General features: G+C 44.6%; 8 protein-coding genes across 8 annotated transcripts; 5 read left to right on the top strand and 3 right to left on the bottom strand.

Moving 5' to 3' along the window:
* Positions 1-1,675: 1,675 nt before the first annotated feature.
* Positions 1,676-2,815, top strand: PAAG_01493 (hypothetical protein; the record flags this gene model as incomplete). The annotated part of the gene is made up of 3 exons (XM_002796439.2): positions 1,676-1,926; positions 2,013-2,091; positions 2,165-2,815. 3 exons carry the CDS (start codon positions 1,676-1,678, stop codon positions 2,813-2,815), a joined length of 981 nt encoding a protein of 326 aa, XP_002796485.1.
* Positions 2,816-3,846: 1,031 nt separating this feature from the next.
* PAAG_01492 (RCC1 domain-containing protein) lies at positions 3,847-5,639 on the bottom strand (the record flags this gene model as incomplete). Its single annotated transcript, XM_002796438.1, has 2 exons — positions 3,847-4,683; positions 4,770-5,639. 2 exons carry the CDS (start codon positions 5,637-5,639, stop codon positions 3,847-3,849), a joined length of 1,707 nt encoding a protein of 568 aa, XP_002796484.1.
* Positions 5,640-7,408: 1,769 nt separating this feature from the next.
* PAAG_01491 (hypothetical protein) lies at positions 7,409-8,607 on the top strand (the record flags this gene model as incomplete). The annotated part of the gene is made up of 5 exons (XM_015844360.1): positions 7,409-7,579; positions 7,726-7,891; positions 8,032-8,139; positions 8,218-8,397; positions 8,498-8,607. The coding sequence occupies 5 exons, from the start codon at positions 7,409-7,411 to the stop codon at positions 8,605-8,607; spliced, it is 735 nt and encodes a 244-aa protein (XP_015701268.1).
* A 469-nt stretch (positions 8,608-9,076) lies between these two features.
* On the bottom strand, positions 9,077-11,044 carry PAAG_01490 (5-amino-6-(5-phosphoribosylamino)uracil reductase; the record flags this gene model as incomplete). The annotated part of the gene is made up of 1 exon (XM_002796436.1): positions 9,077-11,044. One exon carries the CDS (start codon positions 11,042-11,044, stop codon positions 9,077-9,079), a length of 1,968 nt encoding a protein of 655 aa, XP_002796482.1.
* Positions 11,045-11,906: 862 nt separating this feature from the next.
* Positions 11,907-15,489, bottom strand: PAAG_01489 (hypothetical protein; the record flags this gene model as incomplete). Its single annotated transcript, XM_015844359.1, has 5 exons — positions 11,907-12,230; positions 12,313-13,067; positions 13,149-14,130; positions 14,217-14,892; positions 14,975-15,489. The coding sequence occupies 5 exons, from the start codon at positions 15,487-15,489 to the stop codon at positions 11,907-11,909; spliced, it is 3,252 nt and encodes a 1,083-aa protein (XP_015701267.1).
* A 397-nt stretch (positions 15,490-15,886) lies between these two features.
* On the top strand, positions 15,887-16,395 carry PAAG_01488 (cytochrome c oxidase-assembly factor COX16; the record flags this gene model as incomplete). The annotated part of the gene is made up of 2 exons (XM_002796434.2): positions 15,887-16,213; positions 16,315-16,395. The coding sequence occupies 2 exons, from the start codon at positions 15,887-15,889 to the stop codon at positions 16,393-16,395; spliced, it is 408 nt and encodes a 135-aa protein (XP_002796480.1).
* A 2,051-nt stretch (positions 16,396-18,446) lies between these two features.
* PAAG_01487 (hypothetical protein) lies at positions 18,447-18,707 on the top strand (the record flags this gene model as incomplete). Its single annotated transcript, XM_002796433.2, has 1 exon — positions 18,447-18,707. One exon carries the CDS (start codon positions 18,447-18,449, stop codon positions 18,705-18,707), a length of 261 nt encoding a protein of 86 aa, XP_002796479.2.
* Positions 18,708-21,440: 2,733 nt separating this feature from the next.
* On the top strand, positions 21,441-24,498 carry PAAG_01485 (hypothetical protein; the record flags this gene model as incomplete). The annotated part of the gene is made up of 2 exons (XM_002796431.2): positions 21,441-23,312; positions 23,410-24,498. 2 exons carry the CDS (start codon positions 21,441-21,443, stop codon positions 24,496-24,498), a joined length of 2,961 nt encoding a protein of 986 aa, XP_002796477.2.
* Positions 24,499-25,334: the final 836 nt, after the last annotated feature.

Genomic DNA, 25,334 nt, shown 5'->3' with positions numbered 1-25,334 from the left:
TTCATTGATATAGCTGATACACCTCTCATTGAAATATCATGTAATCTCATTGAGTTTGCAGATGATTATATGAGAAAGACCTGTGAAGTGTTGAAATGAGCTCAAGTAAAAATGACAGATGCTCAGTAATCTCAAGAGAAATACACAAATAGATGAAGAGACTCAGCTTTAAGCTTTCAATCTGAAGATAAGATCTGATTGAGCTTAGAGAATATAAGAACTAATCATCTGTACAAGAAGCTGAACATGAAATACAATCAATATACTGTGCTAGAAAAGATAGAATCTCATGCTTATCAACTGAACATCTCATCTGACATTCACAATGTCTTTAATGTAAAGCTTCTACATGCTGTGATGATGAATTCTCTGTCTAGTCAGAGACAAACTGACTGGCAGTCACTCACTATAGAGATCTCAGAAGGACCTGAGTTCAAGATTGAGAAAATTCAGAATGAATGAATCTATCAGAGAAAAAAGCAATACCTCATTAAATGAATAGATTGAACTAAGTCTATATGAAATGATGTGAGTCTCCTACAAGAAGCAAAGACCTTGAACACTTGGAAGACCTCTCAGCAGGCAAAATTAGATGTAAAGAGAACTTTAAATAATCATAAAGACCTGCAACAAAAAGGAAAAAGAGGAGTATTATAAGAGATTGAATCTCTAGATTCACTCTGATTAAACTGACTCAGCCTAGTCATTGTTTGCATGTGTGCATGTGATCATGCTACATGAGCTTGCTTAAGCTTGAGTTCTCATCTCATTCTTTTCTTCTCTTTCCCAAGCAATTCATCCTTGTTATATAGAAGGACTAGTCTCTAGTTCTTAGAGCTTAATTCTCTACATTATGAATTGCTTCACTTCTTTCATTGATAGGCCACTGAAAGTCTTAATTCTGTATCATGAAGCTCAGTGTAAAGGGTTAAGCTCTAAGAACTAGAGGCTAGTCCTCCTATATAACAAGGATGAATTGCTTGAGAAAGAGAAGAAAAGAATGAGATGAGAACTCAAGCTTAAGCAAGCTCATGTAGCATGATCACATGCGCACGTGCAAATGATGGCTAGGCTGAGTCAGCCAGCCAGAGCAAATCTAGGGGTTCAGCCCCTTATAGATTAGTAAAATGTAAAAAAAATCTCAGTCAATCACAGTTCATTGCAGACCAGATAACTCAGTGAGAAGGTCAGTCTGAGCATAGCCTTAAATAATTGAAATAATTAACCAGCAGATGAAGCAAAGAAAACTGCTTCAGATTAGAAGAGAAATAAAGACAATCATCAAATTGAACTGTTTCAGCTGAGGTGTAGCTTGTCTGGATGATGCTGACAGAAGATAAAGGCTTATATAAACCCTGACGCTAAACCTGATCGGGCTGGTGCCAAATTGTTGGTGGATACTACGGCTACCCTATCACGTGGCCCCACCATATTATATTGATCTCGCTTAGCTAGCAACTAATATAGAGGACAACGTTATCCTCCTAGGCGGTCGCGTAAAGTCGCGTCGAGTTGGGGCATTATCTGGAAATCTGATATAACAAGACATTCCAAGAACCAATTGACAACGCCACAGTATTAATCTTGGTTATTCGAAGTTATATATATGTTTGTATATTCCTCTGTACCGCCGCCCTCCTCTTCTCCAATTAACCAAATCGACAAATAATGCACGATGGAAATCCGAGGACGAAGTCCTGAGCGAGGTCGAAACCAAACACCTGCCATAGACGACCTATTCGATTACGATGCTGGCCTTGATGATATCCTCAGAGAAACAGAAACCAGCCAACCCAATGCCTCGACAAATCCAGCGTCAAAAATCAAAAAAGCACGGACAGATTCCAACGGCGCTGGCCTAGGTCTCGATGAGGAGATCAAAGTTGCGCCGAAGAGACGACCTGTTGTGAAACTAGATGAGACACGGTATGCCGTAAAATATGGGTTTCTTAAAAGGCTTTCCATGTTCCCCCCCCAACCCAACAGCTTAGCTTTGCTAAATATCCCTTTAGTTTACTATCGCAGGCTGGAATTCCAAAACTGCGGAAGGACGCAAAGACGAAGCTGAAGTTCAAGGGAAAAGGCCACGAGGTATGATGCTCCCGTAGTCTGTGCGGATTTCGATTCTCCAAATCATGATATATTAATTATATTCATTTAATAGTTCTCCGATGCCATGCGCCTTCTCAATTTCTATCAACTCTGGCTAGATAATCTTTACCCGCGTGCGAAATTTGCAGATGGACTCGCCATAATTGAGAAACTGGGCCATTCGAAACGGATCCAGATAATGCGAAAAGAGTGGATTAATGAAGGGAAACCGAAATCCCACGCTAATGAAAGGGATATAGACGAAGAGATAGGAAACCAAGCGCGTCAGCCGCCAGCTGCGAACGATGTTACCATGACTAACTACGAGGATGCGCGGAACGGAGGAAACAGTGAATTATTTCCGACGAACACAAATACAGATACCACACGGCAAGATGACCAAGATAATTGCAAGGGCGATGATATGCTGGACAATCAAGTATCATCCATATTTGGCGGAGGCACAGGAACAAAAATTCCAGGTCACATGTTTAGCAATTTTGGAAAGGAGGGAAGCTTATTTGTTGGAGGTGATCGAGATAACAAAGTCGATAAACCAACACCAAACGTCGAAAATGGGCCTGAATATGACGAACTAGAGGCTCTCTTAGCTGAGACTGAGGGTGGTGGCATGCCTGCTGCAGTTCCAAAATCAGGTTCGGGTTCAGGTCCGCCACAAGGGGCTTTTGATGATTTAGATTCGATGGATAATTATGACTTTTAGTACTCTGTATATTTTTAGCAATTAAATATTACTGATGGATGAAGATTTGGATAACATTGATAATAAGATTCCATCACTTGGGGCTTTTGAACTTGATGCTAGCATGAAGATAAATGCAGAGAAGAGAAATGAGTTAAAAATCATGGAATTTTTCGCAGAGTTTGTTTTATTCTGCTTGTTGGGTTGGTGATGTTCATCATGCTTCCTTGATTCAATTCCACAGTTCTCACTGGAGGAAGACAAGCATCACATCACAAGTGTACAAAACAACATCTGCCAAATGGCCCAGACTCTCCCATTTAGAATCTCAAACAGTAAAACACAGGATTAAACAAAAACAAAGGAAGCAAATTGGAAAAGAACTAGGAGCCGAAATACCAACCAGGCTAGATAGAGGTCAACTTCCCTTGTGAAAAAATAGAAGAAGACAGGTCAAACAAATAAAGAAGAAAATCTAATAAAGAAGTATGAGCACCACAACGCGACAGGTTGAATAACAATACAGATAAACATCTCAAACTCTCTCATAAAAGACAAGATTGAAACAAAAAAGAAAAAAAGAAGAAGAAAAAAAGAAAAAAGAAAAACATTGAGTACAGAAAAACAGTCAACATCCTTAAGTAACACGTAGAATAATCAAGTCAGGCAAACACCGCAATTTCTCCTATACAAAAATAGCAAAAAAAAAAAAAAAAAAAAAAAATAGGAAATCGAAACACAAATAAATGATGAAAAGAAACCTTGAATCTTCAAACAAAAACAGAGAGGGGGGAAGAACAACACATTACAAGCTTCACTGAAGAAAAACAACCTTTGACAACAGATGTAGAATAAAGAAGTCTGAAGGATAACCAAAATACACCCATGTAAGACAAAAGTGTCGAAAATTGAAACAAAAAGGATGTTGAAAACCTCCATCCTTCAAACAAAGAAACGGAGGGCGGAACAGACATACAAATCTTCCCAGCTCAAAATCAGCCTGTAAAAAACTAACACAATTGTAAATGATAAAAAGGAAAGAGAAAAACAACTCAAGATTCAGCAGGCAGCTGAGCAATCTCAGTAAAAATAGAAAACTGGCCACCGCCATCCGCCCAATTCAACTTCTTCCCACGAATAGCAGTATTCTCAACAATAGAAGCAACTTCAATATCCTCATCAGTCCCCTGGCCAGTCTGATAATTGGCCGAAAACCCCCAAGACCAAGCATGCCCATCCTTACCGATGGCAATAGAATGATCACTCCCAGTAGCAACATGACATGCGTCAACGCCCGGGATAACAGTAGGTGTAACGAGGATGCGAGGCTTATTCCTATCGTCACGAATAATAGACTCTTCAGGCAACGAGTCGATCTTCAACCCAGTCTGAAATCCATCAAGACGGCCAAATGCAAGACACTCGCCTTTAGCGGTTAGGGCAAGAGAATGATGGGACCCGCCGCAGACCTGGACGACATCCTTGCCCAACAAGGACTCGACGACGGCAGGGTGGAGGACGGCCGCGTCACTATCACCGGCGCCCTGGACAATGCCAGTCTCTCCGAAACTGTTGAGGCCCCACGCGTAGACCTTACCGGATTTGTGGATGGCGAACGAGTGGTAGGAGCCGCAGCCTAGACCGACCATGTTTTTGGGAAGGCCGAATTCGCGCGGCTGGAGGCCGTTGAGTTTGTTGCGTTCGATGATGCGGCGGCCCAGCTGATTCTGCTGACCTGAGCCCCAGGAGTAGACGGACCCTTTGTCATTCAAGGCCAGGACGTGGTTGGCACCGCAAATGATGGCTTTGATCTTTGTCAATGTTGTGATGAGGGTCGGAGTCCGCTGGACTTTGGTATTGCTGTCGAAACCCAAGATGCCATCATTGCCCTAGTCGGTGAAAGGTGCGTTAGTTACATGGATTTTCCTTAGAAACGACGTAGTAATTGCACTGGAGAGTGTGAAAATTGACTTACTCTGAACGTACCCCAACCGTAGACTGTGCCAACATCAGTGAGCGCAAAAGATGCACTATCACTAGCACTGACTTGGACAAAAACTGTATCTTTGGGGAAATGCTCAGATGGAACAGCAGTAGGAGTACATTCGCGTGGGTTCAAACCACTACCACTATCCGAATCGGAATCGGAATCATTCGCATCATCTTTAATATCTTTCATCCCGCCATCCCAGGTAGTATCACGCCCCAACGCGCCCTGATCATTGACACCCCAGGTCAAAATCTTGTTATCATGAGTAAGAGCAACACAATGCATGCCACCTGCGGCAATCTGGACAACACCAACAGTATCCGCACGGAGGTGCGGGTTGAGACGGGGACGTTTCACGTCGACTACGTTCTTTGCGGCACCAAGGCCAAGCTCTCCAGAGCTTCCTTCGCCACAAACATAGACGTTCAATCGTTGTGAAGGGGGATGGTTGATGACCACTTTGGCTTTGACGACGGGGCCTTTAACGACACGGGGTTTCTTGGGCTCGCGCGGCACGACATCATCTACGACAGGGGCCTTGCGCTTCTTGTGCGACTCGTTTGAGTCAGTTGGGGGAGAAAAAGATATGCCATTCAACTTGACGCTCTCAGTTTTCTCAAGGGGCTCCACCACCTTCTTGGGACGCCCTGTTTTAGGCTTTGGAGCGGTTGATGCAGTCGCTGAAATCGCTGAAATCGCTACATTCACTGCACCTGGAACAGCTTTGGTAGGTTTCTTCTTAGAGGCAGCTGGTGCAGCTGGAGCAGTTGTTTTGGTTACTTTTGCCTTGCTTGCCTTGGTGGCTGGCTTTGAAATAACGGACATCGCACCGGCAGTGGGCTTTTTGGGAGCCATAACAGCAGCTTCTGAGAAGGCTGGTGGTATGGAAAAGGAGGGCGGCTAAGACGAGTGCAAAATATGGAGGGATCGTAAAGAGGGTTTATCGAGGAAACACAGTAGAAGTAATGGCAAAGAGGGAAATGGCCGGTGAGAAAATAAAGGAAGAGACAGGAATTTACGGATTTGACGGATTCGAGGTTGGAGTTTGGAAGTTGTTTGTGTTGGGTGTCGTGCGTTCCTTGTTTAACATTTCTTAATCTTTTTTTGTTTGGATGGTACGCTAGGCGCAAAGCGGGGATTATGTCATCACGGCGGCTAAATACCTAACTAGTTAACTAACTAGTTAACTAACACTGTATTATGAAATCCACAAGCTAGTTAACTAGTTAGTGAGACAAACGTAAGTAAATACAACAACCACATAAGAAAAATAGATTAATTATATTAAAAATCATTTCTAAATCAACTTTCACACATATGAACAGTATGTTCTAGTATATCACATGCACTTCACTGAGATCCTGTGTATTTTATAATTGAGAGTTAGAAATTTTATTCATTTTCTCTTTCTTCTCTTTCACCTTTTGTATATAAGTAATCTGTTTTTTCTCTAACTTTCAAAACACTCTTTTGATCTATATACATATGATCTTTTTTTCACTTTTTGTTTTGTTTTGTATTGACAGTTTTTCGGTTTTTTATTTTTATTTATTGGAAAAGTAGCACAATGTATAATTATTTGATATTGTTTGATCAATTGATTAAAAGATTAACTAATTAAACTGAATAAATTTGATATATAATATATAATATTATTTTGATTTTTTTTTTTAGTCTACTATTTCAATTATCATATATTATAAAATATAATTATGATTCAAAAGATTTAAAAACTATAAAATTATTTTATTAAAATTAAAATATATATTTAAATATTAAATATATAAAAGTTATATAAAATTAACTTTAAAGTTTTAAATTATTATTATTATTGATATATTCTCTTTTTATAATACTTATATATAAGATTTAATTTATTATATTAAATTCTATATGAATAATATTTTTTAATTTTAAATATATATAATTATAGATTATAATTTTTATTAAATGATTTGATAGAAAAATTGAGATGAAAGATTGATTTGCTAGATAGATTGATCATTAGATGATGAATTATGTTAGTTAAACTTTAGTTACCTAACTACTGACTGACATCAACCAGCAATATGCACAACAACTACAACGCAAGGAGACAATATCACAGTGAATCAATATCTCTTCATGGAGTGGTGGGGAAGCAATGGGAGAGATTATCAGAATTATGCTGACAATGGCCTTGGTGAATAAAATATCTCTACACTATAGTTACAGTTAAGCATTCATCCATGTCGTCTTCACTAATTTATTACTAGTTACATCTTACCCCGGTGATATCAGATTCATCTCCATGTTTTCTCTCCATACATCAGGGTCCAGTATAATAAAATGGAGGCAGCTCGACCATAATAGCAGCCTTATGGAGGAAGAGTTTAGCCCATTGAATGAAGCTGTGGCATGCCCCGCCTCAAAATAACCTAAGTTCTTGCTCGGCACGAAACAGGGATAACCCCGGGGATACTACCAGCACGCATCTGCGGGAAGTAAAATATGGAAACAGCATAAAAAACCACAGAAGTCATCCTTTCTGGCTATTTTTGGATCTGTATCTGCTTATAGGTACCCAATAATTAATCGGCGCAACCTAAAGCATCTAAAGTTGAGATAAAAGACAACCTCCAACAATGACGAGACGCCCCGCAAATCTTCCCAAATTCTCCGAGCTACCATTGAACAAAGGAGACCTTATGTCGTCGGCATGGGTTTTGTATGAGAAGAATGATCAACTGGGGTTCCTGAATCGGCAAACAGATGCCATCGGGGCAGAGGCGGCAAAGATGGAGATCAAGACTGGTGTGAGGAGAGAAAATATCTTTATGAATATGAAAGACAGATACAATATTATTTCGTTCTCTCGACCTCTTGTCATCCTTATTCACCCCTGAATCATCATTGCGTATTTTCTGAAAAATAGCATAAATGCCCTCTATAACAATGCTAGAGAATTAACCATTATCTCCATATTTATACATATAGAATATCCCTAAATTGGCCGTTGGACGCACAGAGCAAAGTCCCTTTCTTCGGCCGTCAAGTGTTCCACAAACAACTCATCGACAAATCACCCCGTACGGTGAACGATGATATCTGGACCTTTAACACGCAGAGTAGCAGCCAATTTGTGTAAGCTCCCCCTTCTGCTTCTTCATCCCTCTCTCCCCCCATACATCCCGCCATTGGATTGAAGTTTTCCAAAAAGGCTACTAATAAGAATCGCTAACAGACCCTTCTTCATGTGAGTGAATAGGAGACGGACTCCGGCACTTTGGCTACCAAAAGGAAAAGAAATTCTATATCGGTGTGACAATGGAATATATCCATGGTTCGAAAGACAACACCGTTAATAGCATCCAGGGTAAGTATGCCAGCAAAGTGGACAGGGAAAATGTTCTAGCTGCAGATAGCTAACACCCCCTTTCCTGCCGTATTCCAGCCTGGGACGAGAAAGGAATTGTAGGCCGTGGCATCTTGCTCGATTTTCGCAGATGGGCATCAACAAACAATATATCGATTGAGATGTTCAAGAAAAACTCCATTCCACTGAAATACCTCAAAGCCGCTGCGAGAGTCGCAGGGGATAGAGATAATGTTTGGAGACATACTTATCATTCGAGTTGGTAGGTTGTAACAAAGAATTGACAAAATAGTTCACTGCATTTGCATTTATTCTGCGTTGCCCATCAGATTTCTAAAGGAAAAATTTGAACATCTAGGATATATGCAGGCGATTAAACAATTACCAGATGACGAGCTGGTTAGGCTCGCGAAAAGGACACCACCAGAGCTGATCGGGGTGGAAGCCAGTTTAGAGATGCTGGAATGATCTGGTAAAACTTTTCTGCTGCAGCAGGGGACCATCCGTCCTTCGAGGCATATCGTAAGGTCCTTTTCTCCCCAAACCTCTGCAGATGTACAATAGAATATGTATACAATAGCTGATTGCACATATTCAACTTGAATCCGACTCCGAACTAACAGTACCGGCAGACTGGAGCATGCGTGAAGTGCTCCTTGCCGGCTGAGGTTGCCCCATCAGAGAGTTGTTCAAGCTTGATAAATTGTCAGAGGAGTGCGGACGGCAGAAAAGATGGTCGTTCTTCATTGCGAGTGAAGTATGCAATGTTCCCGGTGGGTTTGCAGGGTAAGAAGGAAATTCCCGTACCCAACGCTTTTCCAGGAAAATGAACATATCTGACCTATATATATATATATATACGGTTCTCCGAATATTTTGGCGATCTTTTAAAAAAGAAAGAAACACCAATGTTATAACCCTAAGAAAAAAGGGATCATCAATTTCCTTGTGCATTTTGGTGACCATTTTCTTGTGCATTTCCCTGCACATTTTCCTGAGCAACAGCCTCAATCCCAGGAAGGATGGGCGCTGGAGGAGGACCGCGTATCTTTCCGCACAAAACAACGTCTTTACCCAGTGACTGCCACCTAATATCACGGGGATCAAGTGCATTGATCGCTTTCCCTGTTTCGTCCTTCTTGGAATCGGGACTGACTCCAACCCCACCCCGGCCCAGGAATGTAGGAGCAACAGTAACAATAAGAGAGTCCACAAAATCCACATATTCGGGATTTAACAATTCACTAATCACCGTCGCTCCCCCTTCTATCATGACGCTGTTTATGCCCTCAGTACCCAAAGCGCGTAAAATAGCTTCCCACCTAAGCCGCCAGCTCTGATTATATTCCACAATGCGTAGATAATCACCCCCATGAGTCTTGAGCCGTAGGACTTTAGCAGGCTGGATGTTCGCACCCGGCGAAACGATGATCCATGGTGCCTTGCCTTTCCCTTCTTTCGCGGTCCTTAATAGCCGGCACTCAGGGTCGGCCGACCATCTCCCGGTCGGATCTACAATAATTGGTCTAGGTTGCCACATCTTGCCCAACCCGCCAAACCCTCCTGAACCTTCTAATCGACAGTTTAAGCCTGGGTTATCTGCCATGGCAGTCCCCACTCCTATTAAGATGGCATCATGTCGAGAGCGCAGATAGTGTGTCATCAATTTGGATTCAGGACCGGACAAGGCCGTTTGCACGCCGGGGAGAAGTGACACCCTCGCATCCATGGAAGATGCATACGTTAAAGTGACGAATGGGAATTGCCGACCGTTCTCATGCCGTGGTAGATATGGCTGTAGAAAGTCCAGAGAATATGTTGGGAATGGTAGAGCATCAGGAGGCAGCTGGGAACGAGGAAGTTGGAGACGAGCAGGTTGAGACTCGAATTGAGCGGTCCCGATCCCATTTGGGAGGCCTAGCAGCGGACCATGAGTACGCACGACACCATGACCCTGCTGGAAATGGTAACCCTGATGTTCTTTCAATTTCACATCGGGATGTGACACGCGCCATTTGGCAGAGACGTTGCGGACGTCAGTAACGGTAAAAAATTTCCCACCAGCCGCCAGCAGCTTCTCAGGCTCCTCGCGAAACTTCGCAAATATCGACGACGGCAGATAACCCTTCTCAGCTTCCTTCCTACAGAAATCCATGAGCCCTGAATTCCTCTTTACCTTATCGATGTGATCCAGATCATGCGAATGCGTCCGACTACTCCTGCGCGTCTGTGAGATCGTAACTGCAGAATAAGCTCCCTCGAACTTCACCACTTTCATCTGCACGTTGCACTGGTTCCCTTCCCTAACTTGCTTCTTCCTAGGCTTCTTCCCTTCAGGGAGCGGCCTCCGCTGTGTGGGTCTGCATGTAGGCCTCCGTAAACGACACATGTAATAATCAGTAGTTGTGAGGCCGTCCTTGGTGGAGTTTGACCTCTGTTTCACCCAAACATTGTCTATAAACGGCCAGTAGGTGTTGAATTCATCCACGCTCATTTCCACCGAATCCTTCAGCTCAAACAGAACCTGCCTGATCCATCCCAGGTTTGGTGGATTGTTGAAAAGGCTATAATAATCTGGGCCAGCGGACGTGGGAGGATTTGCTGGCGTAGCAGGTTGTTCAGTTGATCCTGCTGCTGGCTCTGGATTTGGATTTGTTGTTGCTTGCTGTGGATTGGACAACAACTCTGCAGTCTGTGACACATGCTGTCCTGGTTCGGCCTCAACCTGTGCCTTTATATCATTCTGAAGTCTTGAGTCATCATCCTCAACATTACAGTCCATATCTACATCTGTGGAATTCTCCAACCCAGCAACTGATAGTCCCGTTGTCTCATGCTGCTCTGGGATATTCGAAACAGGTGACTGAGGGGAGGCAGAAGCTGTGGCCACACCATCTTCATCCATTACTAGCTAATGCCCGAATATGTGTGAGCTCGAGCAAAGGATGTCCGTAGATTGAGATACTCTTTTAAGGTAAAATAGACGGAGAGGCGAGTCTATGGGAATTTAGCCGGAATAATCCTTGGGGCTGGTAACGAGAGTTTCGGCGCAGGGAAGGCTGAAAGGTACAGAAAAGTGCGACTGAGATTGAAAAGAGGTAATAGTGAGTGTGAATCTGGACTATATGCTGGCGGGTGCGAAAACCACGGCTTGGAGAGAGCTGGAGGGGGTGGCTGGCAGTCAATTGAAAGTTGAGGGAAGTTTCTTTAATTTAAGCTCGGAAAGAAAAGATGAGATGGATGCGACTTGGGGCTGGCAAAAGAAGTTGGCCCCAAGTGGGAATTCGCCAAGACCGAACTAAAGACTTGTATGACGGGCATAGATTGGTTTATGTTAATATTTTTCATATGGATATCAATATCTCAATCGTTTTCGAAGTAGTAGCAAAATACCTGTTCTGTTGGAACAATCAGCTATAAGACGATTTCAGGGAATCTAGTGTCTGCGTAGACAAATATGCTCCATCCGCAAGCTCAAGCCATGCCCAAGATGAGAAGATGTAACTACTTAACAAACAATGCTGAAAGGAGTCAAATTGTTCCTCCTCCTCCGTCTTCTCCTTTTTCTTGCAGTTCTGGTAATGAAATATCCTTTTCCAAAGCCCTTCTAGCTAGACATATAGCTCAGCCATTCGCACTCCACGACAAGAGTAAAAATAAAATAAAAGAAAAAATAAAAATAAAAATAAAAATAAAAGACCCCTGCATGGAATTAAAAGGAAAAATGCTTTTTATCTAGCACATAATCAAAAATACGTTATCTTCATTTATAACCCAATCTCTCCACCAGCCTTAGCCAACATCTCATAAACCCGCGGCGGCAACTTATACTTAATCATCCCCGCGAAAACCATCAGATCCTTTGCCATCACCAACAGCTCATCCGCAAGGCTCTGTCGCATGTCATTCTCATACGCACTTTGCTGAAGCTTCTCGCGTTCCCGGCCGATACACATCATACTCCACATGATCAGTTGGCCCGTGTTCCTGGAAATGACGGGAGGAAGGGCTGGGAATGCCTGCGCTGCGCTGCGGATGTATTGAACAGAACCCTGAGCACGCAATGGGAGGATTTGGAGGTCGTTGATGTCCTGTTGGCATCGAATGTTAGAGTGCAAAAACAGGGATATTTTGCTATAACCCGAGATTTGCAATGATGGGAGAATAACTTACGTCAAATGCCTGAGCCCATTTTTCAGCTTCAACATTAGCCTTGGCGTCCATAGTCCGCAGCAGCAATCCACATGCGTCCCTGTTGATTTGTTGGATTCTCTGATAGTAGAGCGCATTGGTATTATAAAGCCCAATCATATTCTTCGCCAGCACAACCGGGTCGTCCACAGCTGTGAGACTAAGACTGCTCCCCTGTTCAATTGGGGTGGGCGTCTGTTGACCCTTCTGCACCTGTTCCTGTCCCTCCTGTGTGGTTCGGGGTTTCAGAGGCTGGAGTTTCATTGTAGATTCACCCAAATCCACAGCAACAGCATCCGAAAGGGCCCGGTTGATTATAGAGATGACATTGTCGTATTCTTCAGCTAGGTGGTATAGCAGGACGGCATCTGTGATTAACCCCTTATCATCTGCAACAGCCGCAGCTTGAACCGTGATCATCTTCAGGAACTCTTCCTGGTCAATCAGCTTGATGAGTTTAAGCCGTTCCTCTATTATGCCCTTGATTCTAGTGCCGTTAGAACGGATGTCCCCTAGAAGGATGGCAAAGTCACGCGTTTCCAGTATGAATTCTCTTAGAGCTTCGTGGCAGACTGAAGCTTGGGATTTGCCAAGTTCGCCTGGGAGATCGGCATTCAGGCATATAAGGATGAAATAGTCGACTGCGGCCTCAACGTAGCCGGTACGGAATTCTCTAGTATACTGAGTGATGAGTGAGGCGAAGTTGATTTGAGGAACTTGCTTCGTGCTGAAGGACACTGTTTCACAAGATTATTGGTTAGCAAGCATAGGGACAATTAAGAAGAAGATACAAAAGGATGAGAACAACAACTACTTACAAAGTTCATCACCAGAGGTATAAAAGTCTGAAACGTGAAGCAGGCCATAGAAATCCAACGCAATGGCAAAGTGCACGGCGCTAATTGGGGCATGGTTCGCAAGACACGCTACGGCCTGCTCGAACATTCCGCCAAGGATTTGAAGGAGGAAGAATGTCCCATAACCACCGGGCCCATCTAGATCCTTTCCAAACACCCGCTGTCCAATTTCAGCAATGTCACTTTGAATGTCTTCCAGTCCAAAGAGTTCACCGGCAACTTCTTCCGCTCGACTATCTTCCCGAGCAAAGACGAACTGCAACCACATCCAATCCTCGACTCCCTGACCTATACCTTCAAAACGACGTTGGGTAAGGTCACAGCGGCCGATGATTTTATAGCATGCCATACGATAAGGGTCAACTGTGTTCTCGGGTGCATTACGGAGTCGCTGCTGATACTCTCCATTAATCTTCTGCTGAAGATCCCGCTGAAGCCTTCGGTTCTGTGCATAAGTTGTCATGTAGGTGACGAATTTGTGATCAAGTGACCGAAACCCTGGATCCTGGCTGACATATTCTGCAGCTTCCTTCACAAAGCCACATCTGAGCAGGTAAAAAATTAGAATCCAGCAGTAATCCTGACCAACCATCTGGAGCTCCGTGCCATCGGGGGCAAGGTCCTTTCTCGCGGCACGAAGACGAATATATGCCCGGATCTTGTTAGTTATGGATGGGATTCCACCAAGTTGGGCCTCACGGGGATTCTTAGCGATGATGGTTTCGACTTCTTTATAGAACGACTGTTCCAGAAACTTCCGCGAGCCTTCGATGATTCTCTTTCTCATCTTTGTCGCCCCAACCGAATGCGTGGAATCATCCAAGTAGTCATTGGCAAACTGTCGCTCTTTGAGAACGTCAGGATCCGAAAGACTACCAGCATTTGGGCTTTCATTTACAATGCTAATTAAAGCGTGATATGCGTCAATCAGCTGTCGTGGGATCTGGGGAGGTGGGGGGCAGTTAATAAAGGGACACGTTAGAAGCAAGCATAAAAATTGTGTACAGAAGGGGTGAGAAATTCACATACATCTCCCCCCGCAACACGTTCAGTTTCAGCAAACTCATATAAAATCGGGAACACCCTTTCTTGAAGCCTTGCCTCATTGAGAGCCTGAACTTTCATCGCAAAATATCGAATCTTTTCTCTCAAGAATCGAGAATCTGCAGATTGAATGCCCCCACTCCCGTCATTCTTCATAATGGAATCAGCAAAAGATTGAGGGCTTCTTGCGCTAACTAAAGGAGACCCTATGACAGATTTCCCCAGAGCCGACCGACCAAACACGCTCCGTCTGGCACCAGATTTTCCGCCCCGTGACATATCCAGCCCCGACGGTGTCGAGCGGCCAAGGGCCCCTGTCCGACCAAACGCAGCCCGGGACGAAGAATCAGCCTTCCCACATGCAGAGCCATCCCAAGGCGTTAAGCCAAAGTGTTCATAGATCTTTTGACGTTGCTCATCCCAATTAAGATTTACTTTATCCTCGAGAAAAATATCGAAATCCTTACGGACACGAGAAAGACTCTCAGCAATCATCGCATCTCTTCCACGCTGTTGAGCCTGTCGTAGAAATTTTTGATTGTCCGGGTCGAAGGCATCAGTTTGCTTGAATGGGCTGCTCGCTGTAGTTTGCGTGTCGAGCATTTTTAAATCCTGTAGAATTTGACCCGGAGATATTCCAGATGCAGCTAAGGAGTAGTGTCTAAAAAAACAAATTGACATGTTAGCAGAATTTTTCACTACAGTTTTATATAACTGCGCAAAAAATGAAACGTGTGCTTTACGCTTTGCTACTAGAATGTTCCAACTGTGGCCCGGCCCTGTCCCGCTCACCAGCACCTCCCATGCCTCTCGCTGCTCTCCGAATATCATCCAAACCCAGCTGGAGATTGGGCAGATCGGAAGAATTAACACCCCCCATGAACAGATTGGGGCGCTTCTTCCCGCGCTCTAACAGGCTACTAAAGTAGGCAGGTTGAGTTGGCTGCGCAGCGGAAACGGAGGGTAGTGTTGATTGTGTTTGAGTCTGACCCAGGGTCTGGGTCTGGTTCAGGGCCTGCGCGCCTTGCTGGGTCCCAAAAAGAGATGATCCTGTATTTCCCTGTATATTGCTTTGGCCAAAGGAGGGGGGATTTGCCATAGTCGACTGGCCGAATGGTGAATTCGTGGTTGTTGACTGGCCGAACAAAGTATTTGTCGCCTGCCCAGCATTCGGAAGGTTTGAGAATAGACTAGGAGGTTGCTGCTGCTGCTGCTGCTGTGCCGAAGCACCTCCAAAGAGATTTGAGCTTTGGAACATAGCGAACACTTCTGTAATACAAAGATTACAGGGTGAGACTGGGAATGATGTATGTTAACAGGGGTGCGATATGCAAAGACTGAGGCATCATATAGAAACAAAAAGTTGATAATGAAGCTTCCCAACTGCTCTTGGATGTTTACCCCGGATCAACTGTTTCGCCGAGAAAGCGGGTTCCTGGGGCTCAAACTCTTTTTTGGCCGACTCCAGCGCAGTAATAGATGAATATCCAAACAACTTTCGACTTCATTTCAATAACAGAAGGACAGAAATTATACCAATTGCAATATATAGCTAGTATTAGTTTCATAAATTGGAAGCGAAATATTAAATTTAGAAATACCGACAACCACCCCCTCCCCCCAAACAAAAGCACTTATCCAAGGCCATTTTCAACATGGTGTTCCAAGCCAAACGTTTCCGCCCCTCCAACTCCTTCGGCTCAACCCTCGGTGAACGCCTGGGTGCCAAATACCGTGCAAACCTCTCCAAACACCCCTTTCTCCTCTTCGGCCTCCCATTCGTTAGCGTCATTATTGCAGGTTCTTTCGTCCTCACCCCAGCAACTGCAGTAAGGTACGAACGGTTTGATCGGAAGGTGCAGCAAGTGAGCCAGGAGGAGGAGATGGGGCTTGGTCTCAAGGGGCCGGAAGGCGATGACGGGGCGCAGATTAAAAGGAATCCACGGCGGAGGATATTAGGGAATGAGAAGGAGGAATATTATGTTTGTGTTTTCACAGTTCATTTTTCATCTATCTCAATTCTGTTGTCCTTCTTTACATTGACTTGATATTATGTGTAGAATAATTTCTAACGACTGCACAGAAACTCATGGCCAAGGATCTGGATAACTGGGAACAGAAACGAGTTAAGCGATTCAAGGGAGAACCGGATGGCAGATTATAATTCGGCAAATTCTCGATACATATCGCATCTATTCGATGCGAAAAGTCCACCTCTCACTCTCCGTCTTTGGCAGAATATTAAGCCTCCACGTTCACTCTTTCCTGCAAAGTCGTATATACTCCACTATCACTATTTTGTGTATTTTTCTTTATCATAATTCCCGGGCCCCGGTGCATCTCTTTCCCTTGGGGTTTGGCCAGTCAGTCTCCATGTGATACAAATCCTCAACTCCCCCCCCCTTCCATCCTACCCACTCCGAGCCATCGGACCATCAATCGAAACCAAAGCCAAGATGTAGCTGTTCGGTCCATTAACTGGCGTTCGACAAGGCCGGCTGGTTGGATGGAAAGAGGAGGTTGAGTGGAGGGCATGCTAGGAAAACATATTCCTCAGTGTGAGAAAGTTGATGTCGATGATGTATTGATGGTTTTGTTTTAAGACTGGGGGAGAATGATATGCGGAACAGGGACAGGGTTTGGTGCATATATACTTGGCAGGTCGAGTAAAGAAAGGTTAGGTATTTACGCACCACATCATTGTGGACGGTGGACATGCGAACAATCCGTCCCATATCAAGGGAGGATGATAAAGATTAAAATATTGATGCTGGGAATTGGTTGGTCAGATGAGCAAGGCAATGGTCGGAGAGAGGAAGAGGGGGGGGGGAAGGGTTTAATTACGCGCATCGTAGGGTTGCAGTTTGATCATGTCTTAAGTCATGCTGTCATAACATGTTATGCTTTGATACCCACTGTCAGAGGGATATTGACATGCAACGGAATGAATGGACTGAGGTTTCTTAGACTTTGGATGTTTCATCCCCAGACTCGTACATATATCCATCCCTGCCAGAGATAATGCATGATATCCATGTCGATCTGTAGCATCATGGCATCGTTTATGGGACAAGTTAGAAAATTGAGCCGAGCAGTTGGATAACCCACAATGTTATTCGAATGGGCATAATTCTTTGGATACCCAGTTTTTTTTTTTTTTTTGGGGGGGGTGGGGGTCATTCTTGGATTATTTGCTCAGTGGTGTCTAGAAGAGCTTGCAACAATCGGTTGGACATGAGAGAGGCTATCTCACCCCTCCTCTATTATTACCCCCCAATTTGGCTTCCTGAGCCAAAGCCGGAACTTGCATAGCACAGCAATGGATACCACCCACCTGCAACAGCCCCTGAAGCAACCAATAACGCTCTCGTAAATATGGTTCCGGATGTAAAACCCATCACGCACGATTAACTTTCCAGGACATCCATAGATAAATCCACCGTCCCAACGCCATGCAATGACCATCATCCAGTGAAAGGAAGCAGAAAAAATAAAAAATATAAATATAAATAAAATAGAAACTAATATTGTTATCTCTCCGCCATAATCCAAAAATTTCGAAAAAAGAAAAAAAGCCCTCCCAAATCCGAAGTCCAGACCTGTCGACGACTCTTCCACCATACAGAAAACTCCAGACTTGCGGCAAACTCAACCAAAAAGGGAAAAAAAAGACGCACAATGACGCAACATGCCAAGGATCCAAGGAGCCAGTTGATGCAAGTGGCTTCATGCAAGTTCAACTGTGAATATATGATTGGAATGGAAGAACAACCCAGCATCAGTGCTAGACTGTAAACGGCATGGCAAAAAGAAGTTTGATGACTGTGCGTTGTGTATGTATGTATGTATGTGTGTGTGTGGGTGTGTGTGCGCACGCACATGGATATGGAGGGTGGAGAGTGTGGGTGAGGGGAGTTGAAACTTCGTCGAGAATAATCACTAATATTGAGAGGAGCACCTGCAGGCTGCAGCAGACAATTGATTATTCAGGCACCTCAGCGGCAACGTATTTGCTGATATGCCAGCATGTGGGATGGAGGAATAAAGAGCCTGGTGCTCAGGACTGAGTGGCACTGTCGTTAATGTGACATGTCGATACTCCAATAGTAATGCGGATTAGTTATGGGGTGTATGGTACATGAGGGAGATGAGAGGAGAAGAAGTATGAGATTCAACTTCCCGAGCATCCCGCGAATCAACCTCCCCCCCCTATATATGCTTCTGCACACCGACATTTTGCATCTACCAGACTCGCAGCAGGAGATAGAAGAATCCAAAGACTCAAGAGTTGACCTCCTTCATATCAATTCTCCTTCTAACAAAATTGGTGCCAGACCTTTCCAGCAACAAGGTTCTATTCTTACCAATGAAACCCACCCCCCATACATTCCAAGAAACTTCCTTACTGCATCAAAAGATAAAACACCCTATGTGAATCGACCAGCTCTGATGCCGGGACCTAGTGTGGCAGGTTAGTACCAAGTTCTGGAGTGGATGGATGGGTCGGTAATAATATTTTAACAGCCATTCAGACCTTGTGAAATATAATTATTAAAAAGAGAATCGAATGAGTGGATTCTGAAGGAATTTTCCAGATTTCAGTTTGTTCATTATTCCCTTATTATCTTTCAAGGCCGTTCAAGATAAACAAAAACAAGGGGGTTGAACGTGGCTTTAGAAAAGTTGAACGTGGTTTATTAAGGTGGGGCCCACTTCTTTAAAACCAAATGATCAACTCTAACTAGCCACCCCACACATATTACTAATACACATCCCTCCTTCAACCTTAACATTAGAGTTAATTAAAGGGATAGGAACCTGAGAAATATGAGCAAATCATTCCAATTGTTTCCCCCTTAAATTATTTTATGAAGCAACAGGTGGACCATGACCAGAGGCCCGCGGAGGCGGGGGTTACGCTGGTAGGGAAACGCTTGGTTCTAGGCTCGATCGCGAAATTCTGGGATAGAGACGGCTTATGTAGAGTAAGACAGAGAGCCTTTTTAACTAATCAGCTCTCTGAAACTTGAGGGAAAGGGAAGGGAGAAAAAGCAAAATAAATAAATAAATAAATAAATAAACCAGAGTTAGGATACGAAGCAGGCGCTTCTGGAGACGATGCGATAGGGGAATTAAATAAATGAATGGATGAATGATGATGATGATGATGATGAAATGTCTTATCTTGCCAGAAAATTGCGGTGATGGTGCACAGCAGGAGACGGTCCTGGCAATAATCACCAGTCGATCCCTGAGTCCAGACCCTTTGTCCTGTCTGAGAGTCTGGCTTTTTCTTCTTTCTTCTTCTTTCTTTTTTTCCCTTCCTTTTCCATCTTCTCAACTTCCTCCTCCTCCTCCCTCTTCTTTATTTTCTCATTTCTCATTTTATTTGCTTTAAAAGATCACTTCCAGTCTGCAGTCTCAATGCTCTTGTTGCCCTTCAAAGGCAATTGAACAGCAGTGAACAGATGTCTACCTACTAGGTGGAACAATTATCTGCCGTTCTGTCGGAGTTTCTTCTGCGCTTGTCAGGATGCCCACCTGATCCATCTTATATTATTCCTCCGCTCTTCTCTGCTATTTCTTTCCTCTTGCTATTTTTACTCAGTCTACCACTACTATATTACTATTATTTTTACCTTCTCTGGCACTATTTATTCATTTACTTTTTATTATTATTATTATTATTATTATTATTATTATTATTATTATCTATTAATTTAAATTCTCTCTGGCCCGACTGCATCGTAGTTGTCCCTTTAGCGCGAGAGTCACGTGATCCCGTTTAACAAAACATATCGGGGATCAGGCCACTTCCAAGACAAACCGGGTAAGTTAATTAAGAAACTATCCTATTTAGTTACAGTTTTGCCCCCTTATGAGATCATCTTCCCGGGCGCAAGATAGCTGTAGCAACAGCAAACAAAAAGCCCCTTCAATTGCCGTCAGCTGATTGCAGTCAGCAATATGAGCCCAATTATCCTATTGAATAATGCACACCAGAATGAACTAACTTATTCCAATTGAAATAAATTGGTGCCAGAGTGGTGGCCATTTGTTGCCCAGCTGTCTGTTATATATTTTGCACATTTGCCCCCTGTTTCTCCTTGCTTAAATGGGCGCCCCGCTCTCCCATCAACGTCACAGCCCCATCTTCTTTCTCTCCACTTTCTCCCTTCCTCATCCTTCAAATAATAATCCTCATTCTCAAACCAATTTCACAGCCAATTCGAGCCAATTCTTCCCTCTCCCTTAATAATCCTGCCCCTCCCCATTTTTATTCTATTTTTTATTTTTATTTTTATTTTTATTTTTTTTTTAATTTTTGGCTTGATCGAACCCCAGATTTCGTCCGTGTTCTACCGCAAACGTTGCTAACTATATCCCTCTCCATAAGTAACCATTACGTCATTTTCTGCACTGGTGCATCGCTCACCGCCCACCCACCACCCACCGCCCACCGCCCACCGCCCGCCCCCTTACCATTATTCCCACTCTAACCACCCAACCGTCCACTCCTTTTCTCCCCCACATTCGCCGCTGACCACAGTCCAACAAACAAAAAGCTGACCCCATCCCCATCCCCCTGTCTGTGGAAATTGCGATGATGATCTAGAACTCGCCTTCAAGCAGACCAAGCTTGTCGCGTGAGGTCTTCTGGCCTGTTGTGTGGCGTGTTTGATGCGGAGTGCCTATGCGTCGTTAACACACCTTTGCTCCTACCTAGGTTGCTTATAACTCTCAAACCCAACCACTCCGCCCCACTCCGCTGTCGATTTGGAGGTATATAGTTTTATCTACCAGCAGTTACTTCGCCACTTACGCTGCTCCCTTTCGTTGATACTTCTCGATCTCTTGCCACCGCCTTATCATCGTTATTACAAACAACAACTGGATTGTGTTGAGCTCTGTTGGCGGCTCGTGCTTGCTACTGTTGCTACTACTTCTACTGTTGCTACTTACTACTACCGCTGCTGAGAGCCAACAAACCATGTTCTCTTTAATATCGACCTTCGTTGGAGCATGGCGTTCGCTTATCATCTCGTCCCTCATCGTTATTTGACACCTGTTACTTCTATTAGAGTCTAATATTCTCGATATATCTCATATACCGATATATAGACCTTCCCCTCGCTTCGCGCCTTTGTGTCTCGGGAGTTACTGTCGTTAAACTGTTTCTCTCAACACAAGAAATCCTACAATTAAACAATGTCAGCGACCACCGCTACCTTACCCTCTCCTCAGGCCTGGAGTCCCGGTGTTGGTCCCAACGTTTCCACCACACCGATGGGACTGCCACAAAGAACCCCTTCATCTGTTGGCCAAATGACCGCCCCGATATTGGGAAAAGCGGGCACTGCTACTCTCTCACCACGACTCCTGCGCGACTCGTGTAACAGCTATTTCGGCATCGTCGATTTCTCCACTGCTAATCCAGCGAATTCATCCTCCATGCATACACGCAAGGCTTGGAATTTACCTGCAGGCTCACCCTCCGTGAAACTTAACTGCAACACAAACAACACCAATAACAATAATAGCAATCACTGCAATCGCCACTCCTCTGAACACACCTTTGAATTCGAAGCGTTGAGGAAGCAGGCTGAATCAGCTGGGTTTATCGCTGGCCATAGAATATCATCTAGCTTCGAGAAGCAGACACAGGCTCAACGGGACCGGGGAAGAAATGCTGAAGAGAAACGTGAGAGACAATCGCCTATTTCTCCACACACTTCCGATGCCTCGTGGACCCGGCCTCGGTATGATGATATGGTGACGAGCTATATGAGCATTGATCCGCGTCCTAATACTCATACAGCAGAGGTTAAGTCGGCGACTGCTTTTGTCAAGCCGATCTATGACAATATACCAACAGTACCAAACTCAGCCGCAAACATCACATGTCCAGTTACCTCTGTTAGTTCAGAAGGTGGTGCGCAGCCCATGCGCCTCACAATTCCCCAATCCGCGCAGAATTCTTTCGCTGGGCATAGATCGCGCCCTCTCCAACGTTCAGAAACTTCTCCTGCCAGCGTTGACCAAGGAAATGTTATCTTCATCTCCCCGAGTATGTGTGCGGAGCTCTTAAAGTCGTCTCCAGGCAATACTCTTTTCCTAGATGTGCGACCGTATCCCCAATTTACTGAAGCAAGAATAAAAGGGGCCTTGAATCTATGCATACCCACAACGCTATTGAAACGCCCCTCTTTCAACCTGCAAAAGCTCCAGGACACCTTCGCAGGCGAAGAGAAGGAAGGTTTCGCACGCTGGCAGATAAGCACGCGCATCGTCGTCTACGATGAATCAACGACACACATGAAGGATGCATCAACGTTAATCAATGTGCTGAAAAAATTCACGAGCGAAGGTTGGAAGGGCGAACCATCTATCCTACGCGGTGGCTTTGCGAAATTCTCCGCTGAGTTCCCGGAAGCCGTGGAATCTGCGTCGCAAATGAGTGGTGGCCGCCAACAACCACCCTCTACCGCCCTTCCACTCCAACGCTCCATCAGCCTTGCCCTCCCCCGCAACTTATACATGTCCATAGCAGGAGGCTGCTCAATTCCCAAAGCCACTTCAACCACCCACCCTTTTTTCTCCAACATTCGTCAGAATACGGACCTGATCGATGGCGTTGGCCAGATCCCGATCAAAGTGCCCCCACAGCTCCAGCCACAACTACAACCAAAATCTGGCAACAGAAAAGCAGACCACCTACAACTCCTCCCGCAATGGCTCAACCGTGCCTCCGACATTGAAGATAACGGTAAACTGGTCTCACAGAGGTTCCTACAGATTGAGCAAGCGGAGCAGAAACGGATGCAAGAGGCGCTGACGGGGTCTGTGGAGTATGGTGAGGCTAATACGAGTAATTCGGGAAAGAAACCCTTCCGTATTGCGGGAATAGAACAGGGATCTAAGAACCGGTATAATAATATATATCCCTATGACCATTCGCGGGTGCGGTTGCAGGGCGTCCCTAATGGGATGTGCGATTATTTCAATGCGAGCTTTGTACAGTCTTCGCGATCGCAGAAGAGATATATTGCAACGCAGGCGCCGATTCCGGGAACTTTTAATGTATGTGATTTTGTAAACCCACACACCTTCTTACATAACCATATGCTCTTACAATAATGAATTTGGGATTTTTAACGATCGCTGATGAAATGAACAGGACTTCTGGCGCGTCGTCTGGGAACAAGACATCCGTGTCATCGTCATGTTAACCGCGGAATCCGAGGGGCCGCAGGTGAAATGCCACCCGTACTGGAAAGCAGGAGACTACGGACCTTTACAGGTTAAAGCATGTACGGAAAAACGTATACCACTCACCATCTCACCGCAATCCAAACAACAACATCAACGTTCTCCAAGCGCCCAACGCCGCGCGACACACCCACATACCCTATCCGAAAACCTAGATACTCGAGATGGAAACGATATACGACAAGTCACTACCAACACCAACACGACCAATTCCGACAGCGTTTCGCCCTTCGTAACAATCCGGCACCTGACGCTTGCCCACACCTCCTTCCCCTTCCAGCCCATTCGCGAAATAACCCAGTTACAATACGCGCATTGGCCTGATTTCGGCACCCCCGCTGAACCGGCTCATCTCGTCAGGTTAATTGAGGAGGTGAATCGGGTTGCTGAGACGGCAAATGGTGATGTCGGGAATGGGATGATGAAGCCGGAGCCTGAAAAGCAGCGGCGGATATTGGTCCATTGCAGTGCTGGGTGTGGGCGAACGGGCACGTTCTGTACCGTTGATAGCGTGGTGGATATGTTGAAGAGGCAGAGAATGGCTGCATTGGCGTCAAAGACATCGTCAACGTCAGCGTCAGTGATGACTTCGCCTACGGCTATGGAGACGGCGTCGGCGATGTCGACTAATATGGTTGAAGGTGAGATTGAGGATGAAGAGAAGAAAGGGGGGGGTAACGATGACTGGCTCTGCCGCGATGACATAGACCTCATCGCCGCCACTGTGGAAGATTTTCGCCTCCAGAGACTGAGCATGGTGCAGAGTCTCAAGCAGTTCGTGCTTTGCTATGAGAGTGTTTTGGCGTGGATTGCGCTGCATGAGGTGGAGCTTGTGAATGGATGTGTCGATGATGAACATCAGTTATGTCCTGGTATAGATCGGACGATGACTGCTCCGTTGTCGGCGCCTTTGACGGCTCCATTGGTGACACCTCTCGCTCGGAAGGGCCTGGGTGGGGAGGAGGAGGGATCTGCAAGGAGCAGTTACGATGAGTGAAATGGGGTTAGATTTTTATTACTATATTATTATATTTCTTTTTCGGGTTAGTTTTGGGCAAGAGAAGACAAGACTTCAATAATACAGATACAGATACAAATACAGGTACAGGTACAGATGCAGAGATTTCAGATGGGACTTTTATCAGTGAAAAGAAAAAAACTGAGGTGCAAGGGGTTAGAAGAGAAGAATAGGCTCTGGTTGGAGCGAAGATCAGAGTAAACAGAGATAGCGCTGGCAATATGTATGGGCACTTTTATGTTATCTCTATGGTGTTCTTTTTGTTATGATTGTTGTTGGTCGGGTTACGAGATAACGATTGTTCTAGTTTCTGCGTTCAGACTTCTTTTTTATCTCCTTCTCTGCAGAGGTTTTTTCTAACCAGGTGTCTTTATTTTCTTGTCTAATCAAAGCCCCATCCCTCGTTTTATTTTTCACCATAGATTCCACAACCAGAGAGATTATTTACATTGTGAATAATAAGGGCGCTTTTCCCCCTCCAGATGGCATAACTCATTTCGCACCAGTTGATCAAATAGATAAACCCATACGCCCACAGATCGCCCACATCCATTGTATAAATGCATGTAAACGCTTATTATTTCTGCCAAACAACTTACCTATCCCATCATTTACTCTCAGCCAATAGTTAGTTAAACAAACCCATTCATGTTAGGTAATCCGACTATCCAAGACTAACTATTAGTTACAGGCGACAAACGGACCACAACGAAAGAATAAAAATGGCTTGGGCTGTTCCTGGCAAACTCTTTCGGGCAGTTCTGCCCAATATTGTGCTTGGGACGGGATGACAACAACACTTTCAACCTCCGGAT

This window comes from Paracoccidioides lutzii (assembly GCF_000150705.2).
Source record: "Paracoccidioides lutzii Pb01 unplaced genomic scaffold supercont2.3, whole genome shotgun sequence".
In the NCBI taxonomy this organism is placed as follows: Eukaryota; Fungi; Ascomycota; class Eurotiomycetes; order Onygenales; family Ajellomycetaceae; genus Paracoccidioides; species Paracoccidioides lutzii.
This window is presented reverse-complemented; position numbering and strand designations above follow the sequence as displayed.